At 40.0% G+C, this 12,791-nt stretch overlaps 1 protein-coding gene across 1 annotated transcript; it reads right to left on the reverse strand.

Annotated features, from left to right (window-relative positions):
• Nucleotides 1–2,048: 2,048 nt before the first annotated feature.
• AREG (amphiregulin) lies at nucleotides 2,049–12,082 on the reverse strand. The gene is made up of 6 exons (XM_045997332.1): nucleotides 11,824–12,082; nucleotides 10,573–10,821; nucleotides 7,706–7,907; nucleotides 6,836–6,991; nucleotides 4,209–4,320; nucleotides 2,049–2,278 (listed from the first exon to the last, which is right to left on the reverse strand). The coding sequence occupies exons 1-5, from the start codon at nucleotides 11,882–11,884 to the stop codon at nucleotides 4,227–4,229; spliced, it is 762 nt and encodes a 253-aa protein (XP_045853288.1). The 5' UTR covers nucleotides 11,885–12,082; the 3' UTR covers nucleotides 2,049–2,278; nucleotides 4,209–4,226.
• Nucleotides 12,083–12,791: the final 709 nt, after the last annotated feature.

Genomic DNA, 12,791 nt, shown 5'->3' on the forward strand with positions numbered 1-12,791 from the left:
TTTCCCCTCATATACTCAATCTTAGTTGTGAAGTGAGGACTATGGTTGATTCAGTTGACTAACTGGCTGGGCTGGTCCTTATTTTCCCATAAATCCAATACAAATTAGAAAGGATGTCTTTACAAAATAAAGAATTATTTTTCAGTCAAGGATAAAAAAAAATGCTTCCTATCTAGAATATTCAATATACTTAGAGAGATTACCTATTTCAAATTGCATCACCATCCACCTAGTCACCAAAGCCAGGAACTTGAAGGTCATCTTCAATTTTTTTCAGTTCCCTTGCTATCTCATTACCCACAGTCTTGCTTTATAAAATTAGTCTTGCTTTCATATTTTTAATCTCTTACAAGCCTTCAGATACATGTTGAGTTTCTCTTTCCCTCCTTTACCTTCTCAACTTCAGGTTTTCATTCAAATGCTTCCAAGCCAATCTTTTGACCTTTGGCTTTGGCTCAAACCCCTCCCCCACATTGTTGCCTTATAACTTAATTGGAATGCAAATCTGATCATGTTTCTACCCTTGACCAACTGGCTGGCTGGAATGATTCCTCGTGGCCTGCAGTACACATTAAAGGCCCCATGTGACCCTCTCCTCACCATTCCCACTGCTTTTGCAGCCTCTGTTGACTTCACACTTCCTGTTTCAGTAATGCTGAACTATTTTATGTATTTTTCTTTTGGGTCATACTGTTTGATGACTTGGTAATTTTGCTTGCCCCTGTAATGATCTCCACATAATTCCCACTGATCCTTCAAGGATTTTCTTAGCTAGCATCTGCCTAGAAAGCCCTCCCTGACTCATTCAGGCCAGGGTAGGTGACAGCTCCCTGGTCTCCTATGGGTCGCTGGTACACACCTCACCCAGTTACTTATTGCACTGCATTGAGAAAACATACCCCCTCCCACCAACTGGGTGGCAAATGTCTCCAAGTCAGGGCTTTTCTGTCTTGTATCCCCAGCACTATAATGGAATCATCCACCATAACTATTTAGTGAATGAGGCTGAGGAAAATGTGCACTGAAGATGTTCAAGCAGAGATGGCCAGAGGTTCTCAATATTGGCTGCATGTAGGAAGTATCTGGAGACCTTTGAAAAATCCACATACCAAACCAGTTCATTTAAATTGCAAGCTCTGGGAGGGAGGCCCAGGCATTTAGACATCTTAAACTCATGTGATAATGTGCAGGTAAGACTAGTAATCGGTTGGTTGGATGACCACTAGACAAGGATTGGAGAATGATATGCTAGAGAGAAATGGAACTCTTGATCCTTAAGACACCTTTCATTTATGAAATTCAGTGAGATGATCGCTGGAATTATACTTAATATTGGCTAATTTCCTCAAAAATATCCCCCATACATTATATAGCTTGGCTTGTTTCACTTTGTATGCAGGTAACATAGTTGTTCAGCTAGGAACCAAACAGTGGGTCATTTCAGGGAATTCACGTTCTTGAAAGAACACTCGCACAAATGCACATGGATTTGGTTAAAATCATGTAAAAAAAATAGTAGCAAAGGGAGGAAAAGGAGGAGTGAGTTTTAGATCTTTGTACACTCATGTCATGATATTAGAGAAAGAAGTCTCTAAACACTTCCTGGTTCTTTCGAAATGCCATAGTTGTAACCTTCAAACTTATTCTTTTCTTTTTCTTGCTTGTGGTGGTGCTGATGCTGGGCAGTGGATTTTCTCTCTTTCATAATGTGTGTGTCTACTGTGACAGGCAGTGCCAAATGTTGACTTTAGAAGTTTTTAAACTACGAGGACTTGGAATAAGTTCTACAAGGAGTAAGAAAGGCCGGTTTCGATATTAGTGTTTGTGGGAGGACGAAACTACTCTAGCTTATAATTTTCCATGAAGAGTGTTTTCTAGGAAAAGAAATAAGTTTTGAAGATCAACATAAATATCGGGGAAAAAAGGGGTAGGAACTTCTTTCAAAATGATCATCTAGGCTTTAGGGGAAAGATACCCTAGAATCTTGCAATCTCAAAACTAATATTCAAACTCTCAATCTCTTTGCTTAAAAAAGTTTAATAAGCTGTAAAATAAATACACTTCCATTAAATATTAAATAAATTATTTACAACTTGAAAAAATACTTTTTTATCTCCATGCATCTTTATGTACAGAAATAAGACCTTAGCATAAAAAGCAACAATTGAACGTTTAAAACCAACAGAACGAAAAGGTTCTGTTTTCTTATGATCCACCGAAAAGAGGAACCAACTCATCACTCGTGGTTGTGACCTGGCAGTGACTCCGATCCGATACCCTAGTCAAAAGGAAAATAAAAATATTAGAGATAAAGCTCAATTTCAATATAGCTTTAAGGAAATACCAAAAAAAAAAAAAAATCAGGAATCAGAATTTCTGTCAATTTAGAATGTCTTCTAAAAAATGCTAAAAGCTTTTCAGAGATAAACTACCGCTTCGACCTGAGTCCGTCTTTCACACCAGCTTTGGTTGGATGCCTACTTAGGCAGAGAGCTGCCTACACTGAAACCTGGTTTGTCAGATTCTACTTAATAAAAAACAACAACACTCATGGGAAGCAGTTTTCCTAACCAAATCTATGCAGTGGACATAATTAAAAAGAAAGATTAAATGGCTCTGTGTATTTGTGATATACAGTTAATGTAGCATAATTAGTACCGAGGGCATAATAACAGTAGCTACAAGCTAATGGCAGCCACTATGTGCCAACACAGCATATTCCTTTTACAAAAATCATCTCAGATCTTCTTTGAGAAATCTCAGTTGCACTAAATAACCAAAAATCTACCTTTCTTCACGTCGGTGGACTTAGCTTCAACACATTAAGCCAAAATTATAATAAATATTGATGCAATAAGTACTGAACACAGCATTGCATCAATAATTATCCATTTCAGAAGTTATTGAGCCAATTCTGTAACAGGCTCAGAACGAAATACTTGCACTTAACCAATGCTAAATGGAGTGTTTCTCCAAGCATCTGTGGTGTTCTATAAAAAGGGAGATAGTGGATTTAGTAGATTTAGGGTTTGGCTTAGGAATGTGCATACATAACCAGCTTCTCAAACAATTCTTAAACCCACTGATGGGAGTGACTTAAGGATGGGACATCTTTCCTGAATGTCTAAGGAAATGGACCTCCTCCTTCTGACCAACTTTAAATGTGTCCTTGATCTTGTTGTCTCCTTTTCCTCTGGAAGTTTGCTTCATTAGCTGTCCATTTTAGTTATTATAAAATATTCTTCTCCATAGCTCCTTACTTTTCCCTACAATATGCTCAGCTCTGCCTCTTTCCCAAAAAAAACCCAAAAAAACAAAAACAAAACCTTAAAAATAAGAACTACAATATATCCCTTACCCAAACTATCTCTTAAATTTTTACCTCTTCTCCCTTCCTACTTTGCTTTTTTTGTGGAGGTGGGAAAGCTGCCGAGAGAGAATTTTAAGCAGGCTCCATGCCCAGTGTGGAGTCCAACAAGGGGTCCTATCTTACAACCCTGAGATCATGACGTGAGTGTATGGAAATCAAGAGTCAGATAGATGCTTAACCAACTGAGTAATCCAGGCGCCCACCCCCTTCCTTTCTTTAAAAGGATGTTCAACCTGTTCCCTCCACTTCCTCAGAGTTGTAGTCACGCACTTGACTTGGCTCCCCACCATGTGAGCTCAACCTTTATTCCAACTTTCTCTCCTCAACACCCATTTGAACTAGGCCATTTGTCCGAAGTTTCTCAAGTGACCCAGCCCATTTTACATATTAATCTCCTCTTTCTTCATAACTGCTTGTCCCAATCTCGCCAGTCCTTGGAGGCTCACTTCCAATGCCACCCTATATATGACATCCTTTCCAGCTCCTTACACATGATCCACAGGACTTCCTCTCCTTTACCGGAAACTGCTCATATTCCTTTTTACATGACACATATTTTTTACTTGTCCTAGCATTCTGATTCCTTATACTATTTTCTATCTACTAAATGCTAACTTCTCTGAGAAGAAGGTTTGTGTCTGCTTATCTTTACATCCTTTGTAGTAGTCCTTTCTCTCTATTGAACTCCATCTCATGCTCAAAGATTAAGACTTCAATGTAACCTATGTTCATAGTGTATACATAATTAAGAACTATTACTTTCTTCACATAAGATAACAGATGTTATATTTTTCAAAATTGTAAGATATCATCTATAGTTATCTTTTAAAACTCAAACCTGTAATATTATCTTCAGTTACGCTATGGCATGCACATTTCCATTTTCTTGTCGAAGTTTCTTTCGTTCTTCAACTTCTCCTTCATATTCCCTGAAGTATCGTTTTCGAAGCCTTCAGACAAGATATTCCATGGTCATCAAAGTTCTATTAATCTATATACTGACTGGGGTTTTCATGAGTACAGGGAATTCCTTTTTGTGAGTCCTGATAGGCTATTACACTGTATTCTATTCCAAATCAAAACTTACAGCTTGCTATAAAATATTACTACCATTCTTTTTAAGGGGATGTTCATGGTGACTTTATATAAACATATTCCCAGATTACTGAGATTTAAATAGATACCCCTTGAGACACAAACTTTCAGAAGGCATGGAACACATTTATACGTGTGGTTTTTATAGTTGACACTCAATGTTACATAAGTTTCAGATGTATATTATAGCAATTCAATAAATCTATACATTATACTATACTCACCACAAGCATAGCTACCATCTGTCACCATACAACACTATTACAATATCATTACTATATTCCCTATGCTATGCTTTTTATTCCCATGACTTATCCATTCCATAACTGGTAGCCTGTATCTCCCACTCCCCTTCACCCATTTTGCCCATCCTCCCACCCTTTCCCCTCTGACAACCATCATTTTGTTCTGTGTATTTATGGGTCTATTTCTGCTTTTTGTTTGTTTGTTTATGCATTTGTTTTGTTTTTCAGATGCCACATAAAAGTGAAATCATATGGTATGTTTCTTTCTTTGTCTGACTAATTTCCCTTAGCATAATACCCTCTAGGTTCATTCATGTTGTTGCAAATGGCAAAACCTCATTCTTTCCTTTTTTCCTCAACCCTTAGCGCAGTTGCATGTACAGCTGGAGGAAGAAGAAGATGGTATAGTTTTATCACAAAGGACTTTACATTTGTATCATCTAATTTAAATGATCAGAATTTTTTCACAAGAGCTTATAAAACAAGTTGGGTTTTCTTTATTTCTATTTGTAATAAATACATCCTTTTAGTTTTATTCATTGTTACTCTCTAGTAAAATTCAATCATTTAAAAATGTCTTGGTGTCATACAAGAAATTATATTTTTAATAGGTCTTTAATCTATCTACCAAACATTACTCCTAAAATCATAAGATCTTTGTCATGATGTTTGAGGAAAAAAAAACAATTATGAAAAAGACAGCAAAATGCAGCTTTGGCTGCTGTTTACTTTATGCGTCAAACACAAGAATAGGAGAAAAGTCACTGCTTAGTTTTAAGAGTGCCAACATGACAAAAAGTTTTTCCATGACTTTCTGAAGGATAATTAAATATTTCACCCTGAATGATCCCAAGTTTGAATAATTATTTCAAAACATCTTCTGTAACTGGCTATTTTTTTCCTTCTATCCTATGTCGAACAATCATGATTCGTCTGGCTTGAGGTATTTGCATATCTGGCTTGAGGTATTAACAGATCAAAATAATTTCCAGGGTGTGCAAAACAAATTTAAACCACACATCAAACTCTATGCACATCATAAAACAGTTTTTTTTTTAATGTTCCTTTTTATCATTATCTGATCTGCATTTAAAATAATAGTAAACAATGGCAGAAGATAACCCCTTGTTTCTTGAATGGCAGGAGTGGTAGATCATGCACACAATCCAGTTGTTAAAGTAATTTACCAAGGCCTAAAATTAGAATAATGAGTCTATTGCTTTTCCCAAGCTCGAGTAGCACATGAGTCATTACAGAGCCATTCACACCCTCCCCCAACTTCCTTAATTCACTGACTTCTGTTTGACAGACAATGCCGTTTTGACATATCCACCAGTACTACTACCAGGAACAGTCTACTTCTAACATTCATTGGTCATGAAGTGAAGTGTGGTGATCTGTTATTGTGAGGACAGGGCAGATACTGCAGGAGTAGAACAGTAATGGAATTGTCCCTGCTTCCTACGCCATGCCATATGGAGGAAAATTTTGTTTTGTTTTGTTTTGTTTTAGTAATTGAGTTCCCATATCACCCTTGACAATTATAAAATTGGCCTAAGCTCTAGGTAAATCAGTACCATGCTGTGATATCTAGCTTAGAATTTTGCATTTTATTAGAAGCAGAGAATAGAGCTTTTCTTGGCTACTGGTTTGAAGCTCTTTGTGATTTATATATTTATTTATATATTTTTATTTATTTATTTTTTAGCGCCAAAGCAGACTCTCTAACAACCTGCTGTGAACCAGGCCTTAATTAGCCTCCTCTGGGGGGCTTACTTAAGCTTAAAGATGTTCAGAGTTGGTACCAGCACTCTGGGATTTGCAGGTAGCCATGAGTGGAGATATGACATGAAAGAGAGCCATCGATTTTTAAGTTCAAAAAATGTCTATAGGGTGTTTGAAAAACAGCCTTACATATTAAGTTTCCGTGGTGGCCAAAGTAATATGATTTTGACCAGAATCTGTGATCTTTGTCAATGAAGTATAAAGATAGGACCAAAGATCACATGCTACTGATAGAATAAGTCATCTAAAATAGGATATAGGACTTTGGGATAGGAATATTGAAAACAAAAATCAACCTGGCATTATTTTAGTGCGAATATGTAGGTTACGCAGTACTTACTGGATTGTGATGACAACAGCAATGGCCGTGAAGCTCACTGCAGACACAAAGGCAGCTATGGAGGCTAAAGCGATTTTTGATAAATCACTGTCAACCATGCTGTGAGTCTTCATGGACTTTTCCCCACACCGTTCTCCAAAGTAATCCTGATGGCATCTGTAAACAGCCCACATTCAAAAACTACAGTAATAACTGAAAACGCTCCATATATTTTAAGTTTACTTTCCCGGTCATCAATAGGCATTTAGTTGTAACACTCAAAAAAAAAAAAAAAATTCATGCCATCTATTTGTATTTCAAAATCATGAGACACAATACACTCAAGCCAAAGATCTATTAGTATAAGAACAAGTTGAGATTAGTTTGGGTGTGATATTCCAAGAAGACACACCTTTTCATTCTTTGTGCTCCTTTTATGACCAACTGATGAGTTCAGTGACTTGTTATGCAGCTAATACATTCCACTATCATTTAATGTGTTAGTGGCTTTGGGGGGGGGTAGGAGGACTCTGTGAAGAGTACATTTAGGCCTTTTTTTAAACGGTTTGTAAATATGTTATCATGAATATATTTATACCAGGGGTCAGCAAACTATAGCCTATAGGTCAATTCTGGCCATTTGCCAAGTTTTTTTACAGTGTGCAAGCCAATGATGATTTTTACATTTTTAAATGGTTACATTTTAATTGGTTCTGTAAGTACATACACAATCCTGATCAAGGAAGCCTAAAGTATTTTCCAGCTGGTCTTTTAAGAAAAATGTTATAGACCCTTGGTTTATATGTGGGAAAAATAAATGGCTTTCTGCATCAAGGAGTTTCAGACATGGTGTTATAAATACAGATTTCCATGGAATTTAGGAAGACTTACTTGCATGTTACAGCTTCCAGGTGCTCTATGTATTTGCATTCTCCATGAATACAGAAATTTTGGAATTCTGCATCACACGGATTTTTCTTCTTTCTGTTTCTTCTATTTTTTCCACTTTTGCCTCCTTTTTTCTTTCTTTTGGGTTTATCTGAAGTCTTTTCACTTTCTGTTTTGTTTTTCATTGGCTTAACTACCTGTTCAACTGAAAAAAAAAGATTTATTGACAACAATCTCTCTTCATCTTGAAAATTGTTTTGGAGACCTAAGAGAAAGAAGTCTTAGCAGTGAGAGCTCATGGGGACAATGACCATACGTTTCTTATTATTCAACACAATTCATATATAATGATTGGTTAAAGAGACCATCTGTATGGTGTTACACTTAACCGTCTGAGCCTCCTTGTTATTTTATTAGCTTAGAAATGTATTTTGAATTTTTTGTACCGCTCTTATTATTATTGATAATACTATTACTTGTCTAAAAACATCCATGAAATATCTTACACATTTCTTGAATTTCTTATGCATGCGAAGTTCTTGGTGATGAGCATGACCTGACTAAAGCCAGGTCACAGTTGAACGTATGGCTATACAGCTGATATGGAAGATACCGCAGTTGAGAGAAGACAAGTAACATATCCGAGGACACGCGGCTAGAATATGACAGTGCTGGGGTTTCAAAGCCTGTCACTCCCACGCTATGCTTTCTCTTGGATAGGTCAAGGCCACAGATGAAACCGAGACTACAGTATATTTGTTGATTTTACTTACTCATTTCAGTCTTGTGATCACTACCATAATTGGGCATTACTGTGCATTACTCGAGAGTGGGAAAAATCTGAGAATTACACATTAGAATTAATCGATTTCTCCAACTCCCAGATGACAATGGGTTATAATTAGTTCCATGGGGCTAATTTTTGTGGTCAATCTGTTTGAAAAATAAGAATCGGAAATATTTGTACGTGATGCTTCAGAGACTCACTCTTCTTAACTCCAGATCTATAGAAGCATTGGTTCCATGTTATAACTATGCAGGGTATAGTATACCCACAGGTTAAATATAGGAAGGAGTTCTTACATTGGAGCTGTGCATTTTGTTATACTAATACCTGAACAGCCTTCTCTAAGCAAGTATTTAGTAAACAGAATCCAGGGCAAAGAGGAAAATACCACAGTATCATAATACCATTAATCATAATGGTCCTGCATAATGGTCCATTAAATAGAAAATATTAGAAACATAGGGAAGGGTACCAAAGATAGAACCCTGTGATTAAGGAAGCAACAAATAAATATTATGAGTATTTCAGCAGGTTATTATAACATTAATAATAGTCAAATTAGGAGCAATGTTTAACCAGTTACACAATTTTTCTATTGAAATTTTGATGGTAAAAAATACCGTGAGTTAGAGTCGGTTTCCCAGCAGAAACATTGTAAATGCATATTTCTGCACATTATCAGATATATTACAAATTGCAGACAGAGACAAACCGTCAGTATGCTGAAGAGCTGTGACACCCATCAACCCCCTGGGCTCCGCAGCCTTTCCAAGGAGTTCAACCACTAGTTTCACTATTTTGCAATGCACTAGTCAGTTTCACGGCTAACAACGGATTTGGCCTTTTCAAATGTTAACAATTTGAAACCTCTTCGAGAGAACAGTTTCCAGTCTTTTCTCCAAAAATTAGAAGTATAAGCGGATCTCTTCCCCACCTTACATAAAAGCACAAGTTACTAAACAAAGAGTATGAAGCAGCGTGCTCCCTGAAGCTTTCCCACCTGCTGCTCAACCCTGTCACTGTCCCTGTGCTATCACCTTCTGTCCCTTCTTCAGGTCTGGGAGCCAGAGGGTGAGAAGTCAGGGAAACTAGGTCAGGAGAGAAGGGCCATTATGTCCTGCCTCCATAATGAATGTTCCTAGGATATTGAAAGCCGATTTACTAATGACCTGATCATCCCCAAAACTTCAAGGTAATAGGAGGGTAAGGAAAAATACTTATATCTTATTTTGGTCCTCTTCACCTTAAGCAAATTTAAGCTTTTTTTTTTTTTTTTTGAGATCAGATAACAGCACTAGAGAACAAAACTATGGGTCACTATTGTTTAACTAACACATGAGATCATGGGATTTGGGGTTAAATGATGATTTTAGCCATTTGAAATTCATGCATATTTGTCATTCTGTAATATTTCCAGAAGGTTGTACTATTATTGCTTCTATATATATTATTATATTATATTATATATTATTATATATATTATATTATTATATATATATATTATTGTACTATATATTGCTTCTGCTGCTGCCGCTTCTGTTATTGTTGTTTTAGAATCACCAGTTTCTCAGCACCTGGTACTTAAAGGCTAAAGTCCAACTGCTCCTTTTCCCCATTACTTTCTGTTCCCTTATTTGTTTTAAAATGCGGGTATTTCAAGAAGCATGGCGGTGGGGAATGGATGTAAGAGCTGAGGACTGGCGGATGTCTATGCCTGGCCCGTCGCTCAGCGCTGGGGTCATGTGGTCCCGTGGGAAAGAGCAGAGGATGTGGAGTTCTCATTCTGGCTCAACTGCTTGCTGGCTGTGGAACCTGGGGCAAAACAACCTTGCACTTCAGTTATCACATCTGTAAAATGATAACAATCCCCACTTGTGAAGTAGACTTAATAGACATAAAACATTTGTTAGCTCTCTGGACATATCAGATGTGCCCACACAAAGCTCTTTGGTCTCAGGTTGTAGCTTACCCACGGGGTATGCAACAGACATACACACAAGAAAACCACCCAAAGATGCAGGGACTGGCTTTTCATGCTAACACACATCTTAGAGGCTGTGTTTTGGCCTTCTCCTCCACTCACCTCGGACCGAATCATCTACGATATAGCTAGATATTTGCGGTTCGTTATCATACTCTTCTGCATAGTCATAGTCGATCCCCGAGGACAATTCCCTGCTAGAAGGCGTTTCACTCACAGGGGAAATCTCACTTCCCGAGGACATCCCACTTCTCGGGGTAACCTCCAATCTGTCAGCGCTGTGGTCCCCAGAAAATGGTTCCCCTTTCCCAGAGTAGGTGTCATTGACATCCAATCCAGCAGCATAATGGGCTGTGGGAGAAAGAACAACGGAAGAAAAGGAAAGGTAAAGCCGAGTGGCCTTCTCACCAGGCAGCTGTGTTCAGGAGAAATGTTTGTCTTCTGATATCAACGCAGTTATTGCACATGTGCTATTGTTTGGGATTGAGTCACTGATGAAAGCATCTTCACATTTTGCCAACAAGCAAACTCAGCTGTTCCAATTTACAGAGCTGCTTTCATCAAGGTTTTCTTTTCCACAGATGATCTACGCTACTTTTCACATCAAATAACACTGCCAGATAGGCACGTTACTCTGATTACTTAACAGGTAATTTATATTGTCTGGATATTCCCATCACCTCACATGCCAGGGGCATTCGTGTTTGCCAGAATGTCCCATTGGGATGGACAGGTTCTGGATAGAAATATCAGACTTTCTCAACATGTATTCACATTTTCTAAAGGATCACGTATATGTATGCAAACTCGTATAAATGATATTTGATAATAATGACTCTCATTGTTACTATTTCATTATCCTTGTTCCTACATAGGGAAGAAACTGGGGCCTGGGTGAGATTTGGGGCCTCAAGCTGCAAGCCCCTGCTCTGTCTTGTAGGTCTCACTAAAACTGCATCAGCGTGGAGCTCTGGCTTCTCCCTGGAACGTCGTGCGTGAGGCCCTCTAGGAAGGTCGAGATAGAATCACTAGACGGAGGAGATGGAGAATTTAGGCAGGAGGCAAGCGCTCTGGGTCCAGGACTTCACCACTCTGAAGATCTGCGGAAGTCACTTCACCTGCCTGAACTCGGTTTCTCTATCTGCAGAAGGAAGGATCTGGATCCCAGGATCTTTGAGGTCTCCCGCTGCTGGACTAAAGCAAAACTTCGGAGACTGTCCCGCACCCTCCTCCCGGCCTGGAACGTCAGAGACACCTGCGCGCTCTCCTCCTCCTCCGGGGACGGAGCTACTCAGACGCCCCTCTCGGAAGGGAGAAGCGCCGGCGGGAGACTCAGAGCCGGGATGTCCTTACCTGAGCCGAGCAGCAGGAGCGACAGCACCACGGGCGCCGGCGGCGGCAGCGAGGCTCTCATTGGTCCCTGGGCGCGGCGGCGTCGCGGTCTCTGGGGCAACTCGGCCGGGAGTCGCAGCTGGAGAAGGAGGTGGTGGAAGCGAGACGGGCCGAGGGGGAGTGTGCGGCGGTGCTCGCTGCCCGGCCGGGCTCGGGAGCTTGGAGTTGCCCCTAGAGCTCGCCTCTGGGTCTCTGGGCTCCGACTCGGGCGCAGGCACAAGGTGTGCGAGCATTCCGGAGGCGCGGCGCGCACCTGCCGCTTTATAGGCCGGGCGGGGGCCCGGCCGTGCCGCTGACGTCACGGCCGCCGCTGTGGGTGGAGGCGGGAGGCCGCCCGGGCAGAGGTTCCTACCCCAAAACCACGCGCGGAGCGCAGCCCCACCTCCCCGGAGCGCGGAGAGCCGTCGGGAGGAAATGGACGTTAAACCCTCGCGGCCAGCGGGGAGCACGGCCGCCCCATGACCACGGTGACCGCCGCAAGTCCCGCTCTTGCCAACCATCTGAAAAGCCTCCGTGTACGCTTTGGTTGATCTGAAAACTGCCAACTACGGCGGTTAGTTAGAAAAGTTCCATATTAAGGTGCAAAAGTACTTGAAGACCAAGAGTGACTTAACGAGGAGTGAGAACCCGACGTCTTTAACAAGGATAATGTAGTTCATTAAATGACAAGAGAGAGCGCCTCCTAATGAGGAACTGGGTTATTTATGATGGGGCCTTATCTCAACCGAGCGCTTTTCTACCCACTACTGGCAAGTGGCCAGAATTTCAGATCCCCTCCCCTCCATTGATTTGTGTCCCAGCGTCCCCATCAAAATTCGGATTTACTGACCATGTATTATCGCTAAACTATACACTAAAATATTACCTGAGCCATCTCACTCTGCAGCCTTACTGGTTTAGTGTCATTTCGCTATACTCCAAGGTAGATT

The sequence above is a fragment of the Meles meles genome, chromosome 2 (genome assembly GCF_922984935.1).
Source record: "Meles meles chromosome 2, mMelMel3.1 paternal haplotype, whole genome shotgun sequence".
NCBI lineage: Eukaryota > Metazoa > Chordata > Mammalia > Carnivora > Mustelidae > Meles > Meles meles.